The sequence below is a fragment of the Belonocnema kinseyi genome, chromosome 5 (genome assembly GCF_010883055.1).
Source record: "Belonocnema kinseyi isolate 2016_QV_RU_SX_M_011 chromosome 5, B_treatae_v1, whole genome shotgun sequence".
Classification (NCBI taxonomy): Eukaryota; Metazoa; Arthropoda; class Insecta; order Hymenoptera; family Cynipidae; genus Belonocnema; species Belonocnema kinseyi.
Window position 1 is genome coordinate 79683893 of NC_046661.1, and position 27432 is coordinate 79711324.

The following is a 27432-nucleotide window of genomic DNA, read 5'->3' on the forward strand; positions in this document are numbered from 1 at the left end:
ATAATTGTGATAATTGTGATAATTGTGATAATTGTGATAATTGTGATAATTGTGATAATTGTGATAATTGTGATAATTGTGATAATTGTGATAATTGTGATATTGTGATAATTGTGATAATTGTGATAATTGTGATAATTGTGATAATTGTGATAATTGTGATAATTGTGATAATTGTGATAATTGTGATAACTGTGATAATTGTATGAACTGTACGAATTGCGTCAATTGTGACAATTGCGACAATTGCGACAATTGCGACAATTGCGACAATTGCGACAATTGCGACAATTGCGACAATTGCGACAATTGCGACAATTGCGACAATTGCGACAATTGCGACAATTGCGACAATTGCAACAATTGCGACAATTGCGACAATTGCGACAATTGTATGAGTTGTATTAATTGTCTGAATTGTATCAATTGTATCAATTGTATCAATTGTATCAATTGTATCAATTGTATCAATTGTATCAATTGTATCAATTGTATCAATTGTATCAATTGTATCAATTGTATCAATTGTATCAATTGTATCAATTTTTCACAACAGTTCCAATCTTCTATAAGTTTTCGAATCGTATTAAATTACACCAGCTGTAAAAACTGTCAAGAATTGTAAAAAATTATACATGTAACGATTGAAATGCTTCTTCCGTTCAATTGCACCTTAAACGGAAACATTTTCGGATTAAAGTCATTGGTGATTTAAATGTGAAATCAACATCGATTTCACTTAAAACGAATGTGTTGAAATCTCGCCAAAGACACTGCACTGGTTTACAAAGCATCGAGAATGACATCTTACATCGACACATATGTAAATTTGCAAATAAAAGACCATCACACGTGCAAAAATTCCCAAATTGTTCATTTGTTTTCCTCTTATGTTGTCCCTCTTTCTCGACTCGCGAAAGTGCATAAACGTCTCGTTTTCGCAAGGTGTCTCCAGAATTGTTAAACTGTTCTTACCCAATCACAATTTCTAAAAAAAATTTTGGTTCGGAAAATTATAATTCTACATTTATTACCATTATTCAAATTCCGCATTTTGTACAATTGTACGAAATCTATTATTTCAAAACGAATTGGTACATGTTAAAAAATTGTTACTATACTGAATAATTAGTACAGATTTAAAAAATTCGTACCGTATTGTGCAATTGGTACAGGTTAAAAATTTTTTTTTATCATGTTGTACAATTGGTACAGGTTTGAAAAATTGGTATCAAATTGCACAATTGGTAGTGGTTTAAAAAACTGGTACCATATTATACAATTGGTAGAAGTTTAAAAAATTGGTACCATATTGTAAAATTGGTACATTGTTGTAAAATTAGTAACATTTTGCGCAATTGATAATCATTTTGAATCAGACAGCAAAAATAAAATTTGTATAATTTTGCTAAAAGCCTAAAAATTGCGGAATTAAAATTTTGGGATTTTCGGGATTTTTGAAAAAAAAAAAAATGATAAAGTGAAAGTTTCTGATTTAAATTTTTATGGAAATTCCGAGGGTTTCACGATCACATATTGTGTCTGAGTCTTCGCAAATGAAGGCTTTCTCGTGTGTTCCCTCGTCCTGCTTCTCGCGATAGTTTCACACTTACTTGCTCCCCTTTTCAAACAATTTCATTCTCGATGACTTTGCACGACGTGACATTGATTCTTCATTTCGCGTTTAACGATCTGAGCAATGCCTATATACTGTCCAACAGCTGGCTTACGAAGAAAAAGTCCCACTTTTGGAAATTAGAAAGAAAAGGAATGAAAACAATGTTGATGAAGCTATAATCGATTTTTGTAAATTGGAATTGATTTCTAAATAAAATTGATGGAGCGTCAATATCAATATTTTTCCACCACGTGTACCAATTGTATATTAGGTGTACCAATTGTATATTAGGTGTACCAATTGTATATTAGGTGTACCAATTGTATATTAGGTGTACCAATTGTATATTAGGTGTACCAATTGTATATTAGGTGTACCAATTGTATATTACGTATACTAATTATTGTACATTAGATTTAACAATTGTAAGGTAGATTTATCAATTGTGCAGAATATTATCCCACTGTACAAAATATTTACCAATTGAAGAATAGATTTATACACTTTACAGTATATTTGGTCAATTGTGTAGTAGATTCGTCAATTATTGTACAGTAAATTTTTAACTCCAAAAAATATTTGTCAATTATACAGTAGATTTTACAATTGCATATTCGATTATTAAACTGCACAGTATATTTAGAAAATTATACTGTCTATTCGTCGATTGTACAGTAGATTGGTCAATTGTACAGTAGAGTCGCCAATTGTACAGTAGCTTTACAAATTGTGCATTAGATTTGTCAATTGTATAGTTTCTTTGTCAATTGAATATTAGATCAGTCAACTATACAGTAGATTTACAAACTATATATTATATCAATCAAATGTACAGTAGATTTAATAACTATATATTATATCAATCAACTGTACAGTAGATTTACAAATTACACATTAGATCAGACAACTGCACAGAAGACTTACAAATTGTACAGTATATTCATCAACTGTATAGTATATTTGTCAATTCTACAGTAGATTCGTCAATTGTACAGTATATTAGTCAATTGTACAGTATATTAGTCAACGCTACGAAATATTTGTCACTTATACAGTATATTTGACAACTGTAAATTAGATCAATCAATTCAAAAGTAGATTTGTCAACTGTATCGTAAATTTGTCAACTGTATCGTAAATTTGTCAACTGTATCGTAAATTTGTCAACTGTATCGTAAATTTGTCAACTGTATCGTAAATTTGTCAACTGTATCGTAAATTTGTCAACTCTATATTAGATTCGTCAGTTGTACAGTAGATTAGTCAACACTGCAAAATATTTGTCAATTATACAGTATATTTGACAACTATATATTAAAACAATCAATTTTAAAGTAGATTCGTCCATTTTTTCATAAATTCGTCAATTCCACAGTATATTCGTCAATTTTATGGTATATTTTTCAATTGTAAGAAATATTTGACAATGGACAGTCAATTTCCAAATCATACAGTATATTTGTTAATTGGATATTAGATCAATCAACTTTACAGTAGATTTACAAATTATATATTAGATCAATCAAATGTACAGTAGTTTTACTAACTTTTTATTATATTAATCAATTGTACAGTACATTTACAAGTTACATATTAGATCAATAAACTGTACAGTAGAATTACAATTTGTACAGTAGATTCATCAACTGTATAGTAAATTTGTCAATTCCACAGTCAATTCGTCAATTCCACAGTAGATTCGTCAATTGTAAAGTAGATTCGTCAATTGTACGGCAGATTAGTTAACTCAACAAAATATTCGTCAATTATACAGTATATTTGGTAAGTGTATATTTGGTAAGTGTATATTTGGTAAGTGTATATTAGACGTTCGATTTGTAAATTATACAGTATATTTGACAATTTTATATTGGATCAATCAATTGGTATAGTACAATTAGTATAGTGAATTTTTCAATTCCACAGTAGATTCGTCAATCGTACAGTAGATTAATCAACTCCACAAAAGATTTGTCAATTATACAGTAGATTTTACAAATTTTAATGAAAATAATCAACTGTACAGTAGAATATACAGTAAATTTGACAACTGTCTACTAGATCAATCGATTGTACAGTATATTCGTCAATTGTATCTTAAATTCGTTAATTCCACAGTAGGTTCGTCAATTGTACAGTAGATTAGTCAACTCCACAAAAAATTTGTCAATTTTACAGTACATTTGACAAGTGCATATTAAGTTAATCAACTGCACAGTAGATGTACAATTTATACAGTATATTCGTCAATTCTACAGTAAATTTTTTAATTGTCAGCAGCTTTGTCAATTATACAATCGATTTGACAACTATATATTAGATCTATCAACTGTACAGTAGATTCGTCAATTTTACTGTAGGTTATTCAATTGTACAGTAATTTGTTAATTGTACAAAATATTTGTCAATTGGCATTAGATTTATGAATTAAACGGCAAGTTTGATAATTTTATATGAGATTAGTCAACTCTACAGTACATTTACCAATTTTACCAATTATTAAACACTTTGCAGTACATTTGTCAATTTTACAATATACATGTCAATTGTAAAAAAGATTTGTCCATTTTACTGCAATCGTACAGAAAATTTGTCAATTGACAGTCATTTCGTGAATTTTACAATAGGTTTATCAATTTACCAGTATATTTACCAATTTTACAGTACATTCGTCAACTTTACAGTATATTTACTAATTTTACAGTATATTTCAATTGTACAGTTTATTTTCCAATTGTATATTGGCTTTATCAACAGTACAGTATATTTGTCCATTTGGTACAGTCTGTAAATTTTACACTATATATTTGCTGATTGCACAGTAGATTTTCCTCCTTTACATGAAATTTGCAAACTGTACAGTAAAATTGTCAATTATACAGTATATTTGTCAACTTAACATGATATTTTTCACTTTTCATGTTGATTTGTCAATTTTACGGTAGAATTGATAATTGTATATTAGATTTAACAACTTAACAACATTTTTCCAATTGTACAGTTGACTCACCAATTACCAAATGTAAAGTACATTTGTAGTACTTGACTGCATATTTGTCAACTGAACAATCAGTTTGTCAATTCTGCAGTGGAATTTCCAAGTGTACATTCAATTTTCCAATTGTATAGTATTTTTAAACTGGACAGTAGATTTACAAATTTGATTATAGAATTGTTAATTTCGCACAGTCTCTTCGTCAATTATACAGTTGATTTCCCAACTGTACAGTATAATTGTCAATTGTACAGTATATTTGTCAACTTTACGCAATATTTTTTCACTTTTTATGTTGATTTGTAAATTTTACAGTCAATTTGTAGACTCACCAATTATCAACTGTGTTTTTTGTCAATTATACAGTAGATTTACTAAGCCTATAGTATATTTATCAACTTTTTTTCATTTGTCAATTGTACGGTATATTTTTTAATGGAGTAGTATACCTGTCAAATATACAGTTCATTCGCCAATTGTCAACTATAGAAAATATTTGTCAACTGAACAGTAAGTGGTTTGTTAACTATGCAGTAGATCTGCGAATTGCATATTAGACTTATCAAATTCGCAGTTCACGTGCCAACTTTACAGTTGGTTTACCAACTGTATATTATATTTTTCAATTTTTTATAATCTATTTGTCAAGTTTTTAGAGCCTTTTTGTGATTTTATCGTAAATTTGTCAATTATATGATAGATTTGTCAATTTTACAGTAAAGTTACCAATTATTCAGCACATTTACTAATTTTACAGCAGAATTTCAAGCTGTTATATTTACCATCTGCCCAGTATATTTGGCAATTATATATTATATTTGTCAATTATAGAGTATATTGGTCAATTATAGAGTATATTGGTCAATTATACAGTAGATTAGTCCATTATACAGTAGATTTTGAAATTATACAGTAGATCAGTTAATTATGAAGTGAATTTGTTAACTATGCAGTAAATTTGAAAATTATACATCAGATTTGTCAATTTTTCAGTAGATTTGTCAATTATACAGTATATTTTCCAATTTTATATTGGATTTATCAACAGTACAGTAAATTTATGAACGGTACATTATAATGGTCAATTGTACACAGTCTTTCAATTGTACAGTAGATTTACCTACCTTGCAGTTGGTTTGTCAATTGTTTAGTATATCTGTCAATTGTACAGTATATTTGTAGATTTTACAGTAGATTTCCAACTGTAAATATATAATTCAATTGTAAGGTATTTTTGTCAATTATACAGTAGATTTGTCAATTATATATTACATTTTACAATTGTACAGTATATTTTTAAATTCCATTTTGGATTTACCAACACAGTGGTCTGGAATAGGAATTTACTGTTCATAATCGCCCACAGGTCGTATTTCCTAACCGTTTTAAAAGTTTTTTTTTTAGAAATCCTCAGGAATTAATTTTTAAGAGAATTGTGATTTGCTTTTTTCAAAGCTTTTTCACAGAGCAACAATATATAAACAAATATAGTGACAAAATTGACCATTTTAGCTTTGTGAATTTTTATCTCAAGAAAAAATACAGATAGAAACTCACTATCAGCCGGAATTATGGCACATGCATTCATAGAATATAATTAATTTTAATAATATTTAACTTAATTATTATAAACAATTTCTATAAACAAATTGTTTATAAACGAGTTTTTCTCATAGCTGAATTGATTTTCCTGAACAAAAGTGATTCACAATTGCCGTTAAAGCCATTTATATAATTTAAGGTTTATCAAACATAAACAATATAGATTTTTTATAACAATTTAGTTAAACAAGTCTCCTAATCGGCTGTTTTCTCGTAAAAAAAATGTTTTTTTCTTTAAAAATTATTAGAGTAACATTTATTGCGGTGACTAACCAACGAAATTAAATCAAGAATAATTTATATGATTGTTATAAACAATTTTTTAAACAAAACTATGATTTATTTTCTTTTACATGCAAAAAGGAAGTTTTTCCACTGAAATTATCCGACAATAAACTAACAGTGATTCCAAAATTGGATATGGGACATTAAATAATAATTTGCGTAATTGTTAATAACAATTTCTGTAGCAAACTGTCCATCGAAATAAGGCTGTACTTGCGTTTTTAGGAGTCACTTATCTTTATTTGTTTTATGCAACTTCCTGAAAAATAAATGAGGAACAAGTGAAAATAAGGTTAAAAAAATTGTTTATGACAATCATATAAATCATTCTTTATTTAATTTCGTTGGTTATTCACCGCAATAAATGTCACTCTAATAATTATTGAAGAAAAAAAAACATTTTTTTCTACGAGAAACCGGCCGATTAGGAAACTTGTTTTACTAAATTGTTATAAACAATCTATATTGTTTATGTTTGATAAAGTTTAAAGTATATAAATTGCTTTAAAGGCAATTTTGAATCACTCTTCTTCAGAAAAATCAATTCAGCTATGAGAAAAACTCGTTTATGAAGAATTTTTTTATAGAAATGTTTATAAAAACAATAGTTGTTAACTCATGCTAATTTTTTTGTTACAAATTATGACTCTTATGAAAAATATTATCAACTAGCGTGAAATAAACGATTTTTTCTGTGATAAAAAAAACACTAATGAAATTTTGTTTATAAAAATAGTTTATAATAATTAAGTTAAATATTATTAAAATTAATTATGTTCTATGAATGCATATGCAATAATTCCGGCTGATAGTGAGTTTCTATCTGTATTTTTTCTTGGGATAAAAATTCACAAAGCTAAAATGGTCAATTTTGTCACTATATTTGTTTATGTATTGATGCTCTGTGTAAAAAATTTAAAAAAAGCAAACTAAAATTCTCTTAAAATTTAATTGCTGAGCATTAAAAAAAAAACTTTTAAATCGGTAAAGAAATACGACCTGTGGGCGATTACGAAAGTAAATTCCTATTCCAGACCACTGTACAACAGTATCCTATATTTACCAGCTGTACAGTATATTTTCCAATTGTACAGTAGATTTACCAACTGTAGAGTAGACTTTTCAATCGTACAGTATATTTGTCAATTCAATATTGTATTTACCAACAGTATCCCATATTTAACAGTTGTACAGTATATTTTCCAATTGTACAGTAGATTTAACAACTGTACAGTAGACCTCTCAATCGTACAGTATATTTGTCAATTCTATATTGTATTTACCAACAGTACCCTATATTTAACAGCTGTACAGTATATTTTCCAATTGTACAGTAGATTTACCAACTGTGCAGTAGAATTCTCAATCGTACAGTATATTTGTCAATTCCATATTGTATTTACCAACAGTACCCTATATTTACCAGCTGCATAATATATTTTTCAATTGTACAGTACATTTACCAACTGTACAGTAGACTTTTCAATTGTACCCTATATTTTTCAATTCTGTACCGGATTCACCAACTTCCTATATTTACCAACTGCACGAAATATCTTTTAATTGCACAGTAGATTTACCAGTTGTACAGTAAATGTACCAGTTGTACAAATGTCTCAGAAATTGAAAGTGTAAAATTAAGAGCTTGTAAAATAAAAAAAAATGTTTAAAAAAAAATTGTAACATACTAAGATCCTATAATTGATCAAGCACTTTTCCTTTATGAGATTCTTATTAAAATAACGTATCTCGTTTTCACTGCTAGGAGTCTGAATCAGAATCTGTGATCACTATAATCGTTTAATCGCAGAGCGGAAGTGAGTAGTACTCGTTTCTCGCTCGCTTACTACAGGTACAGTTATGATCACGTGTCACACGTACTTTAAAGTTTCTTGCTCTTTATTTCCTTCCCAAGAGGTGCGTCATCGCCTCGAATATGAAACCTACCAAACAATCGGAATAAAAAATTAATTACAATATTTAAAAAAAAATCAAATAGGTGAAAACTATGGAGCTGAGAAAATCGACAAAAACTGTTCGAATCTTTATTCGCGCTATCGAGGATTATAATTCACTGTATAATTTTCTTTTGGTTGTTTTTTACTAGTTTGTATATGATCTTTTTATTTTTTCAACAAAAGAAATTTGTTAAAATTGTTTAGTATTTATTGAAAATGCAATTAACGGTGTTGATTAGGGTAAAACGCCGTTCGTGGTAAAAGAATATAAAATAATGGAATTATTATAAATTATTGTTTAATCATGAAATTATAATTTTTATGAAACATCAAATATTATTAATATTATTAATTATAGTTTCTTATTTTTTAATTTCAAATTTAAAATATTTAAAAAACATTCATCTAAAAAATTTGTAATTCAAATTTGTGCAATCTTATTGAGTTACAACTAACAATTTTTAAATGAAGAAAATTTATAACAATAATTAAATTTTAAGGAGTTCTATTTAAAAAAATTATATTTTAAAGGTATGTAAATTTTTAATTTTTAAGATGAGAAACCTTCCATTTTAAATCTCAATATTTCAAAATTTTACAATTTTGAAAATTCACAACTAAAAATGATTGAATTTCAGAAATATTTCAAATGAATGTCATTTTTCATGTATATATTTTTTTTAATTTCAATTCTAAAGACTTACAATGGGAATTTTTTCAATTTTATTCAATTGTAATTTAAAAATGTTCTATTTGAAAGATTTACAAGTAAAAACTTAATAACTTGAAAGATGTATTGTTAACAATTCTTAAGTTGTAATAACTTTAAAGATAAAAAGTCCAGAAGATTAAAAATCTTTAACTTTAAAAACAAATAATTGAATTTGTATAATTTTGAATAGTTACAATTGAAAATTCTTCTAAATCTTCCAAATTGACAAAAATTGAAATGTACGTAAATAATTAAAATGACAGCATTTTCAATTGTTAGACAGAAAACTCCCGTAATTTTTAAATTGTAAGTTAAAATTTTTAAACTTTAAAATTTTTAAAATTAACAATTCAAAGTTCATCAATTTTGAAGTTTTACGATTAAAATTTTTCAATCTTTACAATTTGCAGTTTAAATAATTTTTCATTTAAAAAGATTTAAAATTTAAAGTTACAGTTTTGAAACTATACACTGAAAACTTTTTCCAGTTTTAAGATTTTCAATTAAGGACTCCTCAATATTTAATCTATATTATCAAAATTTTTTGGAAATAGTTCAATTCTTAATTGTTGAAACTGAAATTTATTGAATTTTCAAGATTGATATTTATGAATTGGATTTTGAATTGATTTTGAAGCTTTACAAACAAAAAATTTTAAATATTAAAAATTTGCAATTTAAAACTCTCCCATTTTAAATATTAAGAATTGAAAATTCTTTAGTTTTGAAAAACGTATAAATAACAATTCTTAAATTGTGATAATTTTAAAATAAAAATTTAGGAGTTTTCAGTTTTAATTCTTCTAAATTTATTAAACTTCTAATCTAAATCTTTGCAAATGATGAATTTTTTATTGTAAAGCACGAAAAGTTAAAAAATTTTTATTGAAAAGTTTTTTTAAATTAAAAATCTTCAATTTTACAAACAAATAATCGAAATTTTTATAATTTCGAATAGTCACAATTAAAAATTTTTCTAAGTCTTCTAAATTGATAAAAATTAACATGTATATAAATAATTAAACTGACTTATTTAAAATTGTTAAAGATTTGAAATTTAAAGTTCTGCATTTTTGAAGATTTACATTTTTATATTTTCAAATTATAAGATTCACAATTAGAGACGCTTCAATATTTAATGTGTATTATGAACATTTTTTAAAAATAGTTTAATTTTGAATTGTTAAAATTAAGATGTATTTAATTTTAAAGATTCATATTTTTAATGTATGTAATTTTTACGTTTTTTTAAATATATAATACAGTTCTAAACAGTTGCACTGAAAAATTCTGCAAGTTTCAAGATTTTTAATTAAAGACTCTTTAGTATTCAATATATATTATCGAAATTTTTTTTTGAAATAACTCAATTTCTTGTTAAAATAAAAAATTATTGAAATCCTCCAAAAGAATTAAATTTTAAATGTAAATCATAAAAATTGCAGAATTTTTAATTGTAATATAGGAATCGTTTATCATTTTTGATGGAAAATGTTTTTAATTATAAATTTTAAATATTGATATTTAAAATTTTTTAAATTCTGAATAAACACGATTAAAAATTCTTGAATTTAAAAAATAAATATTTTAAAATTATTTAAAGGAATCTAATTTTTATATTTAAAAAATTTCTAAATAATTTATTTTTTAAGATTTAAAATTGAAAGTTCATTAATGTTAATTAATTTCAATCTAAAACTTGTGGAATTTTGAATATTTGAAATTGAAGAGTTTTCATTACTATTATTAGTAATATTATTAATAATATCCAAAATTCTTTAATGATTTTTAAACTGATCTTTAAAGGAGCCAAGTAAATAAATAATCGTATTAATGTTATAAATTTCAAAAAATTGGTAGCCGAAAATTTGTTTTACTGAACATATGTATACAAATTATGCAACTGTTATTAAATTTTATGAATAATAAATAACACAAAATCTTAGAAGAATAAATTCATATTTATTTGTTAAATATAAATAAATTCCAAAGTATTTAGTATCCCCAAAACTCGAAGTTATTAAGTTAAAGTGAAAGAAATGGTTGAAAATTAAAAAAAAATGAAAATAATTATAATATATAAACAAATTACCACGTTTAAATTAATTTAAATATTTAATAATAAATTTAAAAAATTTTAATGCTAAAATAAATTATGATGAAATCCTCTTAAAATTTGTTTATTCTCTTCAAAACTTTTGAAATTATTTTCAATTTTACTAAATATTTCTTGAATTTACTCGATTTTTGTTCGTTTTTATTTTTCAATCTTACCAAATTGAAACGTTTTGCTTTAAAATTCTTCTAAACTATTTTTAGAAATTTTAGAAAATCGTTTGTTATGTTCAAAAACCTTTTTTAATTTTCTTTTATAGTTCATTGCTCAAAATAACAAATTATTTAAAATTTCCACACGAATATAAGGAAATTTTTTTTTCCAAATCTTATCAGACCTTCCAAACCTTCCAATTTCTAAAAATTATTTAAATTTTTTCTGCATTTTTTATTCTACAAAATTTTAAAAATTGCCTCAGAATCTTTTAGATTCTTCGTTGACTATTTTTGAAATTTTCTAAAATCTTTTCAAATAAACTCTTCAAATTAATTTTTTTAAATAAAAATTATTTTAATTTTTCTTAGGAACCTGAAAAAATGTCTTTCATTTTCGTGAAACTTTACAAAATTTCGAAAATTTGAATAATTTTTAGAAATTAGAAGGTTTAGAAGGTCTAACAAGATTTTTTTTTAAATCCTTATATTCGTGTGAAAATTTTATATATTTTTTTTTAAATGAAATGATTTGGTAATATAGCAAAATAAAATAAAAAAATCAGGTAAATTCAAGAAATATGTAGTAGGATTTAAAATAATTTCGAAAGTTTTCAAGAGATTTAACAAATTTTTTTTATTAATTTCTGGGAAAATTTGAAAGACTGTAAAGTCATTTTTTTAAATTTGGAACAATGTTTGAAAATTTCGTGAAAAATTCGTGTCAGTTAAAAATATGTTCAGGAATTTAAGACGTTTTAAATAGATCACAAATATTTTAAAACTCGAAAACAATTTCGAAAATGTACCAAATATTTCTTGATACCTTCCCAACTTCTAAAAGTTGAATTTTTCATAAAATTTTGTAAAATCCTGTATAATAAAAAAATTTCTTTAGAATCTTCTAGATTCTTTTCTGACACTTATTTTCTTGTTCTCATTAGTCAGAATTTAATTTCAACATGGATTTATTATAGCATTTCGAAAAATAATTTTCTATTTATTTGAGTGTTACCAAAGATAAAAAATATTAGTTAATGGTCGTCCTTTAAAAGTGACATACAAATGTTACAATCTTTTAGCTTCGTTACAAAGTCTAATTGATGTTAAAAATCACAATTTAAGATTTCGTTATTTCATTTAAATAGAAAAAAATATTTGAGGATTTATCAGATATAAACTAAAATATAAAATAATGAAAAAATTAATAAAAAATTTTCAAAAATAGATAAATTTTCATCATAAAAATCTTTCATTTTTTTCATCAAGCAGGTGAATTTTCAAATTAAAAAGACAAAATAAAATAAAAGAGTTGAATTTTCAACCGAAAAGTTACATTATTATTTAAGAAAGATGAAATTTCTGCTAAGACAGATGAATTAAACAAAAAAAAATCTTTGAAAAATAATTAAATTTTCATCTTCACTTTCTAACGTCAAAATAACAATTGTGAACAATTTGCATTCAAAATGGATGTCTTTTTAATTAAATTATTAAATTTTTACGCAAATAATCAAATTTATAACTAAATGATAATCTGCAGAAGAAAGTTGTTGCGAATTTCCAAAATTCCAATCAAAAATATTTAATTTTTAAGGTTTTTCACTTGTCCTATTTTTGAAATTTTAATCTTAAATTATTCAGATTGGAGATTCTTTAATTCAAATTAAGATAGTTTAATTTTATACGGTTTACATTAGAAATGATACAGTTTCAACTCTTTTCTAAAAAAATTCTCCATTAAAAAAAATTTTAATCTGAAATTTTTCAATTTAGAATGCTCTTAATTACAGATAGTACAGTTTTAATTCCTTTGAATTTAAAATGATTAAATTTCCAAAATTATATTTTGGAATTTTCGATATTTTGAACTTTTTTTATTTTCGAAATTTTCTTATTATCTTAAATCATTAAAATTCGAGATTCTTAAATTTATAATAAAACTGTTTCATTCTATAAGCTTTAAATAAGAAACGATAGAATTTCAAATCTTTTCTAATAAAGTTTTTTAATTTTCAAAATTCAATCTGAAAACTGAAATATTTTCATATTAGAATTTTGAAAATTCGCAATAACTTTCATTTGGACATTATCCTTTTTGTTACAAATTTTATTATTTGTTCGAAAATTTAATAATTTTCTTAAAGAGACATCCGTTTCGGTTGCAAATTGTCAACAATTCATATTTTGGTTTAAAAAAAAAAGTGAACTGGAATATTCTTTTGATGAAAATTTAACTATTTTTAAAAGTTTTTTTCGTTTAATTCATCTGTTTTAGGAGAAATTTAATATTTCTTGAATAAAAGTGTAATTCAGAAATTAAGCTATTATTATATTTTCTTGAAAATTAACCTATTTCGTGGAAAATTTGCTTTTTATTTAAAATTTATATTTCGCTGTTGAAAAATGAACTGAAATTTTTTCAGGCTGAAAGTTCCATTTATAAAAAAATTAGTCGTTTTTTATTACAAATTCATATCTTTTAGTACAAAATTGAATCTTTTTTTGTTAAAAATGCAACAATTTGGTAGAGAATTAGACTATTCTTTTTTTAAATTCATCCTTTTTGGTGGAAAAAATTTATGTTTTTGGATTGAAAATTCCATTTTTTTTCGTAAACACTTTTTTTTGTTACAAAAGTTCTATTTTAGATCTTAGAGTCGACTGGAATCTTTTTTAGATAAAAACTCAACTTTTTTGTAATTAGAGATTCTTCTGCTTTACCATCAATTTCATATTTTGTTGATAAAAATGCAACTATTTGGTAGAGAATTCAACAATTTTGTTAAAAATTTATCCTTTTTCGTTAGAATTTCGTCTTTTTGGATTAAAAATTTAATTATTCTTGTAGAAACTTATTTCTTGTTTAAAAATTATTATTTTTATTGTAAAAAGTCAACTAGAGTTTTTTGCAGCAGAAAATCCAACTATCATTTTTTAAATTTATCTTTTTGACTTAAAACTTCACAGAAGACATTTTATTTATTTTTTAAATAAAAATGCCATTTTTTGGCTAAAAATAATTTTTGTTTGCTCGAGTATTCGACTAATTTTTTTGAAAGAATTGGTTAAATCGGTTTGTTAAGAAATCACTTTTTTTGTTAAAGATTTATATTTTTTAGTTGGGTAAAACTTAAACTCCGTCCATAAAGATTTATTTGTTAATTTAAGGCTTATGTCGAAAATTTGCACTTTTTTGGGGAAAAAAATTTTAGTTTTAAATTTCATTTTTGTTAGATGAACATGTATCAGTTTCGTGGAAAATTAATTTTTTGCTGAAAAGTCATATTTCTTGTTTGAAAATTCAATTTTTGTAAATAAAATTTGTCTTCTGGCCTGAATGTTCAATAATTCAGATATATATTTTTTTTCGAGCGAATATTCTTTATTTTATTGGAAATTCGTCTTTTAGGTTTAAAAATTCTTTTCTTTTTGTTGAACAAATTTTATGCTTTTTTTATTAAAATATCAACTATGACATAATTTTGTTCCAGTCTTTTGTTAAAAGGCCATCTTTTATGGTAGAAAAGACTTTTTTTGGTTTAAAATAAATCAGTCCCAACCTGTACGATACTTCCTCAGTTGTTTTCACTTTAAACAAATGAAAGTATTAAAAAAAATTATTTTTACCATCTTATTCAATAATTCTTTTAAAAATTATAAAAAAGTTCTTAAAAATTTAAAGAGACGTTTCAGGATTGACAATTTGTTACGAGAGTAAAATGAAAAGACGAGATGCAAAAGTAAAGAAATTCAATTTAAATCGTGACCCTGATTTGGGAAATGAGATCTCAGGCTCCACAGCTTTGTAGTTTATGAGTTGCGATAATAAGGCAATCAAAGCCAGAAACGTTATGTGAAAATTCTCGTCTCAGATTAAAGTGGGTGAGGAATTCTTTGGTGAAAGGGGCCATTAATGTTTATAAAGAATAATGAAAAAGATTGTGAAATGATTAATTAAAAGAAAATTAAATGGGAATTTATATAAATTTAATTTAAAAATTATCATACCCTCGAGTGGCCTGCATAGAGAATAGGAAGACCATGATCAGGACTTGTAGCTGCAAATTCTTCATGTTCCATTATTCCCCAAAGCGGAACTCTTTCAGGACCAGTTGAAACCACAGCTAAATTATTTACTGCCTGCGGAAGAACTTGATAGGCCCTTTCAACTTTCTCCGGGTCCTTCTTTTTTGACTTTTTTTTCAACTCTAGGTTGACAGCTTTTTTGGATTCTTTTTGACCAATCGGAACGGGAGTTACTACATAGACTTGATCATCTTTGATGGTTGTCGAAGGATTCAGATAAACTGGGAATATTTTTGTAACGTTATTTTCACCAGCTAATGGGTAACTTCCGGTTCCATTCTTTTTTGTTTCAATAAATTTCCTCGGGTTTTCGGAACTTGGTTCGATTTTAGTCTTTGTCGTAGTTGTACTTGTTTTTTGCGTCGATGCCTTTTTTGAAAAAAAAAAAAAATATTTAAAGGAATTTTTGTTATCACCATCGATCAGTGTAGATATCTTTTTTACCTCCATGAAAATAGAAATCTATCTATCGATCAAATTAACTCTTCCAATAACAGAAAATACTTAACGCCAAGTTTAGACTAGATGAAAAATAAAGTTTAATTTTTTTTTTTAATAATTTTTTTCTGAAAAAAGATTTACTCTCGTCGCTCCGCTGAGGATTTAACCATAGACCGGGAATCAAAAGATCTCTGGGTCGATTCACAATGGAGCGACGAGAGTGAATCTTTTTTCAGAAAAAATTAATTTTTATTAAATATATTAAAATAAAACATTTATAGATATATCAAGGAGAGCTCGTATTCTTTTATAATATAAAATAAATTTTTTAACACATTAATTTTTTTTTAATTCATCGATTTATGTCTCAATAAAGACTCCCGAATTTTGAAAAATTAATACACTGCTTAATTTCACTTATTTCATTAATTTATTAATTAATTTAATAATATTTTTATGTAACGGACCTTAAACTTATGAAATTTTGAACTGATATGCAATTGTTAACATTTTAATTGAAGATTTTTCAATATTTAGTCTGTATTATCGAAATTTCTTTGAATTTTTTGTTTAAATCGTTCAATTCTGAATTATCAAAATTGTAATTTATTTAATTTTCAAGATTCAAATTATAAATTTATGTAATTTCTAACGTTTTTTTTTTTATTTTATATTTAATTAAGTTTTGAAGATTTATACGGAAAAATTCTTGGATTTTAAAATTTTTAATTTAAGACTCTTCAATATTTAATATGTATTTTCGAAATTTTTTTTAAGTAATTCATTTATTGTGTAAATTGAAAATTATTAGATTTCCAATATCGATATTTTAAAGGTGTATATTCTGTAACGTTTTTTTTAACGTAGTTCAATTTTGAACGTTCACACTGAAAAGTTTTTGAATATTAAAGATTTGTAATTTGAACCGCTTCATTTTGAAAATTGAAAACTCTTTAATTCGGAAAGGTGTATAAATAAGAATTCTTAAATTATGATGTTTTTGACGATCGAAAGTAAGAAGTTTTTAGTTTTCAATCTTTCAAATCAATTAAATTTCAAATTTAAATCATCAAAATTGCAGAATTTGTTATTGTAATACATGAACTATTTATCATTCCTAATTGGAAGAGTTTTAAATTAAAAATTTGCAATTTTAAAAATCGATATTTCAAATTTTAACATTTTTGAGGGTTCGCGGATAAGAAGTCTTGAATTTTAAATACATAAATTTGCAAATTATTTAAAGAAAATTTTTTTTTAATAGTTTTTTTTTAAGTTTAATTTTTAAGACTTCCAATTGAAAATTCTTCTATGTTAATTAATTTCAATTAAAAATTTGTCAAATTTTGAATATTTGAAATTAAAGTATCTTCATTATTATTATTATTAATATTATTATTACTACCCATATTTTTTTAAGTTTTTTAAACTGATGATTAAAGCAGTCAAATAAATAAATAATCGTATTATTGTTATAAATTTCAATAAATTGGAAGTCAAACTTTTTTTTTACTGAAAATACGGAATTTTTGTGGTTCGATTCCCATTGGAGAGACGAGAGTAGATCTTTTTTCAGAAAAAAATTTAATTTATAAAAAACATATCTTAATTTTTTGTTCCAAGTTTCGGAATTTTCAGGCACAATGTATCAGAAAAATTCTGTAATTGCAACTGAAAAATACGAAATTTGTATTCGAATTTTTCTAAAATTATGGAAGGACTGTAAAATTTTGGAAAATAAAATGCCCGAAATTGTAAAAATTTAAAAAAATAAAATATTCAAAATAGAAAATTCTCGAAATATAAATGTGATCGAATTATAAATTCTACAAACTACAAAAATCCCGAATTTGAACAATTTCAGAATATTTTTTTCATTAAATGTTATTTATTTATTAAAAATACAATAATAAAAAATTAATATCAAAGAAAAAATTGTTTTTAATGATTAATTTTTTTTTAATTACTGATTGAATTTAAAATTAAAATAAGTGGAAAAATATATAATCCTAGATGAAAAATTTGGTTTGAAAAATAAAAAATATTTGGTTTTGAGTACATATTATTTATGAATAAAAAAAATCGAGAAAAAATCGAAGGTTGTCTTCTTGAGAAAATTTCCTTTGTATTTATTTTTGTTTTCGGAAAATACACTCAATTTTGCTCATTTTTTAGAAATTTCAATTTTCTTTATGCAATTGAAAAAAAATTAATTTGTTTATACAAATGTTGCTAAAAAGAAAATTAATAATGTCTGTTCCTAAGATAGGATTATTTAAAGAAAATTTTCTGCAATCCTTTCAGATAAGATAAAGTTTATAACATACATTAAATTCATTAAAAAATCTAAATCTATATATCTTCCAAAATTCCTTAAAAAATAATAGATTTTTTTTAATCCTCTGAAATCCGGTAAAATCCATAAAATCAGATAAATTTCTTTACCATGACTTGAAATCTTTGATGTATTTGTTTAATTCCTTCTAATCCTTTCAAATACCCTCAAAGTTTTTAAGTCATCTGAAATCCTTGAAAAACTCTTCAACTTTTTTTACTTCCTCAAAATCTTTACGAGTCTTTTAGTTTGAACATTGAAACTCAAAAAATTTAAATTTAAAAATACAACTCTTAAAGGCTGAAATTTCTTTAATTTAAATTAATCAAAATCAAATTGCAAATTGAAGGACTTAATTTGAGCTTTAAGAGTTTTAAAGTTTTAAATTTGAAATCTTTGTTGTTCAAACGCTAAATAATTTGCGCGAGACTTAAAAATTCCAAAAAACAATATTCCCGACACTTTAAACTTCCAAAGAAGAAAATATTCAAAAGAAAAAATTCCCGAAATATAAAACTGCAATGATAAAATAATTTTATTAAAGAAAAATTGTTTTTGATATTAAAAGTTGTTTTTTTTTTTAGTTACTGCTTAAATTAAAAATAACAATAAGTGAAGAAATATATATTCCTAGATGAAAAATCTTGTTTCAATAATGAAAAATAATTGGTTTTCAATATATACTATTTATGAATCAAAAAAAATCTGGAAAAATCGAAGCTGACCTCCTTAAGAAAATTTTCTTTTTATCTATTTTTGTTTTCAAAAAACGCACTCAATTTTGCTCATTTTACAAATTTTTAAATTTTCTTTATACAATTAAAAAAATGTTTTTGTTTATATAAAAAATTGCTGAACAGAAAATTAATTATGTCAATTTCTTCCCAAGATAAAACTATTTAAAGAAGGTTTTGTTTAATCATTTGAAATAAAATAAAATTTATAACATCCATTAAACTCATTAAAAATTTTAAATCTATAATATCTTCCAAAATTCCATAAAAAAATTATGGATTTTTTTTTCATCCTCTGAAATCCTTGAAAAACTCTAATTCTTTTAATTCTCCAAAATCTTTTCGAGTCTTTTAATTTAAGCATGGAAACTCAAAAACATTGAAATTCAAAAATTACAAGTCTTAAGGGCTACAATTTTTTCATTGAAATTAATCAAAATCAAACGGCCAATTAAAGTACTCTATTCATTCCCGAGTGATTAAATTCCTGACAGAAAATTGCCGAATTATAAAAATTTCGAACTAGAAAATTCCGAAATATAATCAATTAAAAAACAGTTTTTTCATCAATATTATTTACTTATTAAAACTGCAAACATAAAATATTTTTACTCAAGAAACTTTTGTTATTGATATTGAAATTTTTTGTTCAATTGCTCGTTCTGAATAATCAGTCAAATTTGCTAAATATTATAAAATCGTTTTTTTTTTTTTTTTTGGTAAAAAGTTTGAAATTCAATGAGTCAAAAATAAAATATTTTATACTGAAAGATTAAAAGAATGAAAGCATTTAATTACGAATCTGTTTGTGTTATTTTTAAGTTAAACATAATTTCTATCGGAAATTGCATTAAACTAGTTTAATTTTTTAAAGCTAAAATCTGTAAATTTCTTAATTTTGCAAGTTTCAGAAGCGGTTTTTTTTTTTTTTTTTTAAAGATAAAAATTGTTTTTGTCTTACCTGGGTTACTTTAGATATCTCCAAGGAACTCATTTTCTTGTAGTCCCCAAAATCGTAAGTTTCGTCAGAAGTGTGTTTAGGTTCCACTGTCGTAAAATATTCATTAGGAATTTTTTTGGATTGTGAAAGATAAGGACGTGTTAAGTTTGGCAGAACTGTACTGGCCCTCATTACACTAGAATATTCCTAAAAAAATATTATTTCCTACATATTAATTAAAAAAAAATGGTAGCAAAAAAAATTTAGGCACAAAAAATATTTAAACTTTTAATGAAAAAAAATTAAAAGGAAACGAATTTTTTAATAAATTATGGAACTTTCAACAACAAATGACGAATTTTCAATAAACAAAGCAGCTGAATTATCAAATCAAAAATAGAAAATTTTGAGTGGAAAGTTAGTTTTATAACAAAAAAGACGGATTTCCAAAAAAATACAAGAACTTTCACCCGAAAAGTTGAATTTTCAACTAAACTATATAAATTATATTTTTAAAAAAGTTTTTAACAAAATAGTTCAATTTTAACAAAAAGTTGAATTCTTAGTTAAAAAAGAACCTTTTCTTACAAAAAATGGAATAGGTGAATTTTCAATTGCCAATGCAATTTAACAAAAAAAAAAGAAATTTTCAACAAAACAGTTCGACTTGCAACCAAAGAGATGAATATTTATATACAATTTTGAATCGAAAACCAAAAAATGAATTTTATGCGAGTGGTACAACTTTAAAACCTACTTGTTAAATTTTTAAGCAAAGAGATTAATTTTTAATCAAAGAAATTCATTTTTTACCGAAAAAACTAATTTTTAACTGAATTCCAGATTTCTCAAACAGAAAGTAAAATTTTAAATTAAAAAATATGAATTTTTAAACAACACGATGAATTTACTACGAAAAAAGACGACTTTTCAATAAAATTCAAAAATTCTCACCAAAACGTTGAATTTTTAAAAAACTTTCTTTTTTAATTTTTGAGAAAGTAGTTAAACTTTAAAACCTAGTATATCAAATTTGTAATAAAAAAGATGAGTTTTTTATCGATAAGATTAATTTTCTACTGAAAAAAACTATTTTTTTTACTAAATTTAAGAATTCTCAACTAAAAAGTAATTTTTTCAACTGAAACGTTGAATTTTCAACTACAAAAGATGAGTAATGAAACAAATTGTAGGTTTTTATAGGTTTTGAAAAAAAATCAGATTTTAAACATTTGTGAAGATTTTAAAAGAGGATTAAAAAAATGTGTCTTAAGATTCTTAGGAAAATTTAAAATGATTTTTGTTTGAAAATTTATTTTAGGAGAATGTTAAAAATGAGTTAAAAACATTTCAAAAACCGCCGAAAAAGAATGTGGATAGTTTTACGCCAATTTTTGTAATTTTACGAGATTTAGAAAAAAATGAAGAAAAATTCAAATAATTTTATAAGTTAAAAAATTTATTTAAAATTTAAAAACATTTATTAAAAAATGGAAAAGAAAATTTATATTTTCGTAAATATGGATAGAAATGGAGAAATTTCATTAAGAATTTTGAGATGATTCGAAAGAATAAAAAAAGTTTGTTTATATTCCTGGGAAAATTTAAAATGATTCTTTAAAACTTTTATTAAAAATTTCTATAATTTAAAAAAACTAAAAAATAATTTGAAATTTCAAAAGAATAAAAGAAAACTTAAAAAAAAATGTAGATTTTGAAGAATTAAAAAAAAAGCAGAAAGATTTTAAGAATTTTGAAAGTTAAGTTAATGAACCAAATTTTATAAGATTCTTCGAAAATTTTAAAATGATTTTCATTCTCAAAAATTAATTTAAACAGAATGTTTGAAAAGAATATTTAAAAAGATTTCAAAAGTTTCCCACTAATAATCTGGAAGACAAATTTAAATTATTTTAAAACATTACCAAATGATTTTATGATTAGAAATTTTTTTTTAATTTTGAAGTACACGTTTTTGTAGATTTAAAAAAATCTAGCTTTTAAAGAAATTCTAAAGGTTTGAAAAGAATAAGAAAAATATTCTTACGATTTCTGGTAGAATTTTTGATGATTTTTTTATTTTTAAAGATTAATTTTAAGAGAACGTTCTAAAAGAGTTGAAAATTTTTCAAAAATATTCAAAAAAGAATCTGGACGATTTAAAAGAAATTTTTGAAATTTAAAGTTAAAAAAATGTAGGAAAAATCCGAATCATTTTAAAGATCAAAACCTTCACTTAATATTTGAAAACACTTTTGTCAAATACGGTAGATTTTTGTAAATTTTAACAAAAAGGGAGAAATTTATTTTAAAATTTTGAGAGGTTGAAAAAGAAACTTTCTGGAGACTAGAGAATTTTTTAATAATTTTCTATTTGAAAAAATGTAATTTTAAGAGAATATTACAAAAGATTTCAAAACATTAAGAAAATTGACGAAAAACAATCTGTAAGAAGAATTTGAGTTATTTTAAAAGATTGAAAAATGTTTTGAAAATTAGAAACATTTTAACATTTTTGAGGCACAATATATATTTTTGTAGATTAAAAAAAAGTAGCTTTTAACGGAATTTTATAGGTTTGAAAAGAATAAGAAAAATATTCTTAAGATTTTTCGGAGAATTTTTGATGATTTTTTATTTCAAAAATTTAATCCGAATCATTTTAAAGGTTAAAAAATTTACCAAATATTAAAAAACTTTTTTTAATGGAAATATAATGTACATTTTCGTACATTTTAACAAAAAAAATGAGAAATTTCCTCTAAAATTTTGAGAGGTTAAAAAGAAACTTTCTGGGGATTACTAGGAAATTTTAAAATAATTTTCTATTTGAAAAAATGTAATTTTAAGAAAATATTAAAAAAGATTCCAAAATATTTTTAAACGTGTCGAAAAATACTCGAGAAAATTTCAGGGACACATTGTTAATTTCGCAGCATTTTTCAAAAGTGTTGAATGAATCAGAAAAATTCGGGTTATAATCAAAGATTTAAAATTATTAAAGAATTTTTTTAACGAAATAGATATATTTAAGGTCAATTTGAGTCAGTTTGACAGACTTTTACGAATATAATTTTTTTTTTGAAGAGATTAGAATTATTATAAAACTTGAAAAGATTTCCAAAAATTAATAAAATATTTTCTTATTTCTTTAAAAGTTTCGAATTATCTTTTAAACTGCTACTTGAATTTTTCCTAAATTTTGTTCAAATTAGGTAAAATAAAAAAATAGTTTTACGATTTTTTAAATTATTTTTCGTCACCTAATAAATAGTTGTTAAAATTTTTTTTATATAAGAATTATATAACGATAATAATAATTAAATAATTCGCAATAAAAATTAAAATATCAAACCTGAATCGTCCAGTTATCGATGTTTTTCTGTAGCCTCTGTACATCAATAGAATTATTTTTTCCCTTTTCTGCTGATAAAACAGTAGAAGAAATATCTGGAAGTGACGTTACAGCAACAGTTTTTGATTCTTGAGCGACAACATTATCATCATAATGATTTAAATAATTCCGGAAAGATACTTTTCTTGGCAAATGGTAGTCCAGAGCTCTTCCACTTATATCTTCCTCGAAAGATTGGAAACGACTTGGAGTATTTTCAGCAGTATAAGGAATAATAATTTGTACCTGAGAGAGAAAATTTTTTTCTTAAAATTTGTTTTTCAAAGTCTTGGATCCTGGAATCCACGACCTTGAAACTTTCTTTTCAGAGAATCAAAACAGTTATGATTTATTATTGTTCTACAAATTGTCCGCAGGCTTTCATAAATGAAATCTTCATCTATTTGTGTTAAAGAAAAATCAGAAAGCAGGATAGCAAATCAATCCTTCATACACAAGACAGAGAAAGTGTCAATGACAAACATTATTTTCGGTTTAGCATATTCCATCTTCAAATTGTCACTCACCTGCTTGTTTCTCTTAACAGCTCTACTTGATGGAGTTGCCAATAAGAAATCCTCCCCACTACTGCCTGAACTTGCTGAATTTGTGGAACTCGCTTTAGAATAGTTTAGAGCTTCTTCTTCTTTCTTAAAATTGTAATAAGACTCCATCAAGGCATCCACAAATGGTTGATTTTCATTATATCCTTTGTGTCCATAGCTTTCTTCACTTCTACCTTTACTAGCCAGGTCAGATCCAGTTCCAGTTGATCTAGTTCCATTGGATCCAGCTACAGTTGATCCAAGTTTTCTGGTTTCATTTCCAACTGATCCTGATCCAGTTGCTGCATTTGTTGGAATTCTATCATCATAACTAGAGACAAGGTAGTCTATTAAACTCGAGGATCTTGTCGAAGAGTCTGGAACCTTTCTTGTGTCCGAGGGAGTTGAAACTGATTGACTATAGGTCAAGGGAGGTGAAGATGTTGAAGAAATTGTTAGATCAATGAGAGGCGATTTTTCAAAGTGAATTTGCACTGAAGAAATTTGTCCTCCGATTGATGGGACAATTTCCGATTGAGTTTGGAATTGGTTTCCGGATTGGTGGACTTGATTTTGATGTTCTTGAGTTCCTTGACTTTGGATGTCCTGAATTGGAACTCCTTGATTTCGATTTTGTTCTTGGATCCCTTGATTCTGGATTGCCTGCATCTGTATCCATTGATTCTGATTTTGTTGTTGGGTCCCTTGATTCTGATTTTGTTGCTGGATCCCCTGATTCTGATTTTGTTGTTGGATCCCTTGATTCAGATTTGTTTCCTGGATCCTTTGAGTCTGAGCTTGAATGTCTTGATTCTGGCTTTGCTCTTGACCCCCTTCATTCAAATTTTCTTGAACTTGAACTTCCTGGTTTGGGTCATCCTGAATCTTAATTCCTTGATCTTGAACCTGAACAATCTCCTGAATATTTGTACCAGAACCTCCACTATCTGATGGACCAGAATTCTCCGTCTCCTGTCCATGATGGAAATCATTTTCTGGTGAATCTTTATTTCTGGAATAGGAACCCCCAGGGGCAAAGGGTTGACTCTTATACAAAGGAGGCACAACCCCAGGATAAATTTGTGGATTTGGTAGTGGATTTACTCCTCCAGGGTAAAGATTCGGAGAATAAGAAAAGTCTGGTTGACGAACTTCTTGAGAGGGTGTGTGCTGGTAGTATCCATCCCTTAAAATGTTCAAATTCGGAGGTAAAAAATTTGGAGGTCCATCAACGAAACCTCTGATAGGGATCCAAGGAACTTCATTACAGGGGTTGCAACTTTTTTCATTTTGGAATGGCCCATTTTGTTTGGAAGGTGGACCTTCTTCTTGGTATCTGAAATCAGAATTTTGATCGTCTTTGTTTTCAGTTCAGAAATATATGGGTTATTTTCCACGCCAAGGCTTTTGAAAAAAGAAAATTTAAACAAAAAATAATTATTCAAAATGATATTTTTAGTAAACATTGGGTTCTTTAGTATTCAAAAAATAACCCATAAAAGTATTCATGCTACAAATTTATTTGAAAGGCTTAAAGGCTTGTGGTACCTTGCCTTTTGACAAATATTTTAAATAAATTTTAAAAATTAGGATTAAATTTTTGATTATAGTTTACACCTCTTGAAAATACATTGGAATCTCTTAAAATACCCTAAAATAAATAGAAGTCTTTGAAATTCTTATAAACTATTGAAATAAATCAAAACAGTTCTAGAAATATTTTCAGTTTTCATAAAATATTTAAAATCCTTTAATAATATTTAAATCCCTTGAAACTTTTGAATAATCATGAAAGTGCTTGCAAATTTTTTACAATATCTTCAAATATTACAAATCGTTGGATACCCCATTAAATTACAGGAATCGATAAAAAATAATTGTGTAATCTCTTATAATAATCTGAAATGTGTAAAATCCTTTCAAATCTTGTGAGATTTTTTAAAGATCTTAAAAATGTCAAGGAATTGGAAAAAATACTATCAAAAATTTCAAATCCTGTCATCAGTTTGTCAATTGATCCTCTCCGGATCAATTAAATAAAAACTTTTCGAAATAAAAAAAAAATCCATTAAATTAAGTAGAATTTGTAAATTTAAAAGAATTTAAGTGAATTTTTGAAATTCCAAAGAATTACAAAGAATTTAAAGAATGCATGATAAATTAATGAGAATTCAGGGAGAATTCCAAAAAATTCATTTCATAGTTAAAGATATATCAATATTATATTATAAAGAAAATAAAATTTATAAACCAATTGTTTGTCTGAGGAATGTTTTTTACGATTTTCCATAACTTCACGTTTTTTAAGTTATACTTCACGAAATTTGGATAAAAAGAATATAATGATGAGAGAATTTCTTAATGCGATTATTATTGTTAATATTATAAACAAATTTTACTACATAAATCCATTATTCAGTCAATTTTCGACAGAATTTTTTTTTTAACGGTGTAATTTTTGTTAAATAGAATCTTAATGATAATTTTAAAAAAATTAATATTTTGTTGATTAATCCTATGATTTTTCAAACAAATTTAATAAACAATTGCATTATTTGAGCATTTGTTAGCCAAAAAGTTCGTTTTTTTCAATGCCAGTCCTCTTAGGTGAGAACTTTATTCCAATTTCAGAAACATTCAGAAATAGTTTATAAATTTTATAATGTTTTAAAACAATTGCATAAACAAGGCATTTGTAACAAGGAAAATTCTTTTTTTTTCAACAGATTACAAATAATTTAAATAATGCAGGATAAATTAAGAAGAATTCAGAGAGAATTCTAAAAAATTCATTTCATAGTTAAAGATATTTCAATATTATATAAAAAACAAAATAAACTTTATGAACAAATTATTTGTCTAAAGAATGTTTTTTACGGTTTTTCATAAGTTGACGTTTTTTAAAGTTATATTACAAGAAATTTGGGTAAAAACAATATAATGATGAGAGAATTTTTTAAATGTGATTATTATTGTTAATATTATTTTAAAAATTTACTAAACAAATCCATTAATTAGTCATTTTTCTACAGAAAAATTCTTTTTTTTTTCGGTGACATTTTTTAAAATAGGATTTTAATGATAATTTAAAAAAAATCATATTTTGTTGATTAAGCCTATGATTTTTTAAACAAATTTAATAAACAATTGCATTATTCGAGCATTTGTCGGCCAAAAAATTCGTTTTTTCAATGCCAGTCCTTTTAGATGAATACTTTATTCAAATTTCAGAAAGATTCATAAATAGTTCATAAATTTTATAATGTTTTAAAACAAATTTAAAAAACAAAAGCATAGACAAGGCATTTTTTGAAAGAAAAATTCGTTTTTTGTGACAACTTTTTTAATTAGGAAGCTCATGAGAATTTCAGAAAAAATGTGTCGACGGAAGAAATCTTTTTCTTTCAATGTCAGTCTTTTTAATGGAAAAATTCATGAGAATTTAAGAAAAACTCATAATTAGTTGATAAATTTTATATCTTGTTAAAAACAAATTTAATAAACAAATGCATTATC

General features: G+C 24.6%; 1 protein-coding gene across 1 annotated transcript in view; it reads right to left on the reverse strand.

Moving 5' to 3' along the window:
• Nucleotides 1-8338: 8338 nt before the first annotated feature.
• Nucleotides 8339-27432, reverse strand: part of LOC117173727 — a 59070-nt gene continuing 39976 nt past the window's right edge. Inside the window, exons 3-7 of the mRNA XM_033362368.1 lie at nt 23899-25252; nt 23333-23617; nt 19999-20184; nt 15450-15896; nt 8339-8443 (exon numbers count right to left, since the gene is read on the reverse strand). Of these exons, the coding sequence (XP_033218259.1) occupies nt 8423-8443; nt 15450-15896; nt 19999-20184; nt 23333-23617; nt 23899-25252 (2293 nt within the window). The 3' untranslated portion in view covers nt 8339-8422. The remainder of the gene's footprint in view (nt 8444-15449; nt 15897-19998; nt 20185-23332; nt 23618-23898; nt 25253-27432) is intronic.